The 5,279-nt window shown below is 44.2% G+C and overlaps 1 protein-coding gene across 3 annotated transcripts; it reads right to left on the bottom strand.

Annotated features, from left to right (window-relative positions):
* Positions 1 to 369: 369 nt before the first annotated feature.
* Positions 370 to 5,021, bottom strand: LOC123076787 (rust resistance kinase Lr10-like). 3 transcript variants are annotated; one of them, XM_044498914.1, is made up of 4 exons: positions 3,283 to 5,021; positions 2,448 to 3,140; positions 1,800 to 1,823; positions 370 to 1,713 (listed from the first exon to the last, which is right to left on the bottom strand). In XM_044498914.1, exons 2-4 carry the CDS (start codon positions 3,019 to 3,021, stop codon positions 641 to 643), a joined length of 1,671 nt encoding a protein of 556 aa, XP_044354849.1. In that variant the 5' UTR covers positions 3,022 to 3,140; positions 3,283 to 5,021; the 3' UTR covers positions 370 to 640. The 3 variants fall into 3 exon arrangements, with proteins under 3 accessions (XP_044354849.1, XP_044354847.1, XP_044354848.1); XM_044498912.1 differs by having other exon boundaries at positions 2,448 to 5,021; XM_044498913.1 differs by having other exon boundaries at positions 370 to 1,710; positions 2,448 to 5,021.
* Between the last annotated feature and the right edge of the window lie 258 nt (positions 5,022 to 5,279).

The raw sequence follows: 5,279 nt of genomic DNA, 5'->3' as shown, positions 1-5,279 counted from the left end.
CAGAATAAAGCTCCATTTGAATGTTGAACTGTCAAAATGCAAAAAATACAGCTCCATTTGATTCCGGTATGCTGCAAATAGCTACTAGTACTATTCCGACATTCATGCATCAGTTGGCAGGTGCTAGTAGAGGGGGGAGGTCGAAACATACTCCATTCTAGTGCTATGGATATGGATTGCTGGGATTTTAAGGAACAGGGCAATGTACATTTCAGTATCTTCAGAAATGGCAATCAAAGGGCGTAATCATGTTTCCTCAGCAGTTCTGTGAGGAGCAATGCGCTGCAGGAGTAATCATGCTTCTTGAGGGCTTCTGTGAGGAGCAATCCACTGCAGGAAATACTGAAATGGAGATAAATCTCTGAAACAACAGACCAAGGTAACCAACAGATCACTCTATTTTGAACTGTTACAGTTTCCAAATAAAGTTCGATGTGGTTCTCAAATGTTCTTGCATATACCTAGTAGTAATATTAATTGCATCGGGACGGACGATTTTTCATACAATCAGGTGCTGCTAATACAGTGAATAGGTGGAAATATACTGCATGCTATATAGTGCTATGCATTGCTGTGCAGCACATGGACTAAGTGCATGTCTGCAATATGTACCAAATCATGGCAGCATGTTCTCCGTGCTTTAGGGCATAGGATGATTTCCAGATGAGATGAACGGCTTAGGTGGGATCTGTAGATTCTGCAGCCTCCCGGTTAACATGTTTACCACCTTTGTCATTGAAGGCCGGTTCTTCGGGTTCCACTGGATACACCACAGGGCCACAATAGTCAGCTGCCTCATCTTTTCTTTGTCTTCTGCTGTTATTTCTGAAGTGAGCTCACATTCATGCCCACTGATTACTCTCTCGTAGATCCACTCCGGGAGATATACCTCGTCATGGTTCTCAACACTTGGATCTGAGTTCCTCTTTCCACTGACCATTTCCAACACAAGCATGCCGAAACTGTACACATCTGACTTGTACGAAACCCCTCCAAAGTTCCGAGAGTATAGCTCTGGTGCGATGTATCCCATGGTGCCTCTTGCTGCAGTTAAGGTAATGATGCTCTGGTCCCTTGCACACAGCTTTGCAAGGCCAAAGTCTGAGATCTTTGGGTTGAAGTTGTAGTCCAGCAGGATGTTATGTGGCTTGATGTCAAAGTGGAGGATGCGCTGGTTGCAGCCTTGGTGCAGGTATTCCATCCCTCGGGCAATGCCTAAAGCAATATCTAGCATTTTTTTTGGTGATAGGAGTTGTCGAGAAATATTGGAAACATGTGGGAATATGTATTTCTCCAGTGACTCGTTAGGCATGAATTCGTAAATAAGAGCCCGTCTCATTCCTTCGGAGCAAAAGCCCAAAAGACGGACGATATTTGCATGGTGGATCAGTCCAATGGTTGCAACTTCATTGATGAATTCCTCCCCCTCTCCTGTAGAGCTCTCTAGCATCTTGACTGCCACAGGAACTCCATTTTGTAGCTCGCCTTTGTATACACTTCCAAATCCACCCTGGCCGAGTTTATCCTTGAACCGTCTTGCTATCTTCCTAACTTCGGGGAAAGTGTACCTTGTGGGTTTCGATGTGCCATATGCCTTGAGAAACATTTCGACCTTCTTATTTATCTCTTCATTATACCTTGACTTTAAGGAGAGGTAGAGCGTTGCGGCTACCACCAATGAAAGAGCTATAAATGCAGCTACAGATGATGCTGCTGATTAAAAATAAATGAAACTAGTGAGCTGCATTCAGATAAGAATTTCATTTATACTTTGAAACAAATAATAGTTGCATCATTACCTGCAATTGGGATGACATGTGTGCCTGCATGTAGGAAGAATATCATTAGTTTTGCCATGACTTAATGTAGACAGTGTATGTTTGGAACAACTAATTTCTGATTCCTGTTGACATAAGAAGGACATATATATGTGTTGGCCTCCAGTTGGCTTCATGTACATTGGACCTCAGACATAGGGTGTTATATTGATTAGTGCATCCCCTTGTTATGTGATAGCTCTACAATTGTTTATTCATCTTCAGTACTAAAAGACTAAAGCAATCTGAAAAATGGTCAATTAAGGTTTATCTCTTACTGTTTTATGAGAATTTTACAAATTAGTCAACCGTCATAAGTTTCCCCATATAATTTGCCACTTTTTTTTTTTGAAAAGGGGGAATTCCCCGGCCTCTGCATCAGGTGGATGCATTGCCACTTGCATCTCTAAATGAATGTTTTTTGGGGGGAACTTTCATGGTGTGAACCTAGAGACTATATGTGCTTGAACAAGTTAACAATTTCTATGATTTGCATTACAATTTTGTTTGTAAAATAATTGAGCTATAGGTGAAAATCCTGTTGAAAGATTTAAAACAGTTAACCCGGAATATAAGAGATTGATTTTTTGTTCCGAAATAAATTGAAACGCCAAGCAAAAGAAAGAATACCACGGGGCTGGCAGAATGCTTGACGGCTGCGTGAACTGAATCCACAGTGTCGACCTTCATGTTCACACTGTTGGCAGACATCGGTAAGGTTACTGAGGTGCCAAGTGAATGTTGTTTCACCAAAATTGATGACTGTACTCGCTTTTTTGTTGAAGACAAACTTGTTTCCTTTGTCTGGGCCATCTATATCATAGTTGTAGGGTATTGGAATGCCTCTAGAAACGGCCTCACAGTCCCGTGGTAGATCATATATGTATGCATAAGCTGACGCCGCCAAATACCAGAACTGGGTTGCGTTGTTACTGAGACAAGCAGCTGGGCCAGCTACACTGTATGGATCTGCAGGTATGAATTCGCTTGAACAACGTACCAGGGTCGTTGGTGATGGAGGTAGTTCGTACACATCAGTTGCTAAATTTGTTGAGATGAGCTTCTGAAGTGGGCACTGTGCCGCTGGTTCCACAAGCGGGGTGACGTTGATGACACGGTGTCTGTAATAGATCTCGGTCACTTTGCAGGAGCCAAGAACAGGGTGATCCAGGATTATGTCACCCCCGGAGCATGATAACTGCATGCCAGGTGCGCCACATGATGGTGGTTGAGTTGACAGCCGGAACGGGAACCGGATCTCAGGTCTATGTTTGCTGCACCTCTGAGATGAACATTGTTTGGAGAAATCTTCATCATCCGATGCTGCGCCCACATAGGTTTGATAGGTTAGAAGAGATAGCAGCAGCGGCGTCACAAGAAATTTAAGCAAATCCATGGGATGTATTGCATATGAAGATGGAAGAAGAGAAAGCCAGGAGTATTAAAAATGGCTGTTTGCTTTAACCTCTGGTGAGGAGTGGGGCGGCGCTTGTCTTGAAAGTTATGTGCCTGGGCAGGAATTCCAGCTGCCACAAAAACCTGTGCCATACGTGTTGTATGGCTCATATTGTTCCATGGCTCTATTACTGTTTAGACCATTCATGCCATTTCACCACACATATATCCTCTAGTACTCCAAGAGAATTCCAAACTTCCCTTCCATCCATTACATTAACCATTTAATTCCTGATAGGTCGTTTTCCATTGCATTATCTCCATGACGAACTTGTATTGATACATGTTGGCTTTGAAAAAGAAAGAGTTGACTGGATATTCGAGTCAAGCAACAAAAAACAAGAGGAGGAGAGGAGAAGAGTACAGGGTACTGGGAGTGGCGAATACTAAGTCTCGCTGTTACTGGAGCCACAAAAAAACTGCCGGACATGGATGGTTGTCAAGGGCGTGCTGTGATGATTAAGATGTTCCATACTTCCATGTAACGAAGATCAGAAACGATAACTTTGATAGAGCACCCACGAGTCTGTCAAGAGATCTTACCACGTCACGGACATGCAGAGTCTATAGCTGGTATGCAGTTACCATTCCCTTGCTATCAAGTGAAAACCATTTACCATCAAAATGCTAATTGAAGTGAAAACCAGTTAATATACAATAGGCATATATCAAAAAAAGATCAGACTCATTGTAGTAATTCTCATGAACTGGGCATGGTAAAGCACCGAGTGCTGAGTTTCACTTTACGATAAGGCTTGCTGATTTTTTTTGTGAGCTTGTAGTGTGGTCATCGTTGGAATTAGCCACATACTACGGAAATGCTTTCTGTTACTCCTGTAAAGAAAAAGCCTTCTACATATTTGTCTATTTTAGTATTCTATCATCCGTGCACAGTTGAAATGCTATCCATTCTAACTTATAATTTGCAGAAAATAGAAACCAGGAGAAATATCAAACGCATCTGCGCATATAATGTACACTTAGTGCTAAAGATATTAAACAAATTTTGGGAAGTTAGTTAAAAAAAGTAGAAAAACATGCCTTGCGTCGCACTAGGAAGCAGCAAACCGTCCGGGGTGCCTTGGCCGAGTACCGCTGGAGCGCGGACATCAGGGCGGGATGGGGGCTTGGGCTTGAATCCCTAGGCTTATGGCAGTATCCCATTTCCAGGTCTGGCAGTTGGTTCGTAGGGTGCAGCTATCGACCTTGACTGACATTCTCCTTGTTGGCACAGTCCCGTACGCCGAGTACTTTCCGGCGTACTTTGTACAACGCGATTCGGCGACCTGTGCTTTCGGCCGTCGCTCACACGTACGCACAAGCTGTCTTCTTCCTGGAGATACACACGTATGCAATAAACAGGCACACACACAGCTGGATCGATTCTCCCGTACGTAGCTAGCTAGTAACTAGTACATGCATGGACCTACGTACACGCCGCCGACACAACGCACGCACGCGAGAATACTGGACGCTGGATTGATGGCAACAGGAACGTGTCGGACGTCGCTCCGGACGAGTACTTTCCGCCGGTGCACGTACGTACGCAGCAGCCGCTAGTTGCACTAGACGGCCGTGTGGTTTCGCCAAGGAGACGCACGCACGTTGGAAGCTAGCTAGATCAAGCTAGCTATCGGCCGGCTGTACAAGCACGTACACGTACATGCAAAGTCGCCGCTGGATCGTAAAGAGGCAATACGAGGCCGCAAGTTGATGGCTAATAGGTGCGTGTCGCACCTATGTTTTGTATTACTTTGATCTGATCCTTACAGGGGGAACCACGTACAGGTATATATAACACTACCTATCTACCTATACACAGCCGACTCGGCCTTGGCTACGAGTCCGTGCCGGACTCAGATGCCTAATCGTGATTATCTCTAACACTCCTATGGTGTTCAGGTCCATGTTTGCTGCAGCGGCGAGATGAACAAGTTCTTACAAAATCTTGTTCTACCGATGCTGTGTCTACTTAGGATTCATAGGTGAGAAGATAGATTAGCAGCA

This window comes from Triticum aestivum, chromosome 3D (genome assembly GCF_018294505.1).
Source record: "Triticum aestivum cultivar Chinese Spring chromosome 3D, IWGSC CS RefSeq v2.1, whole genome shotgun sequence".
Lineage (NCBI taxonomy): Eukaryota > Viridiplantae > Streptophyta > Magnoliopsida > Poales > Poaceae > Triticum > Triticum aestivum.
Note: the sequence above shows the minus strand (reverse complement) of the source record. Positions and strands in the feature narration are given on the sequence as shown.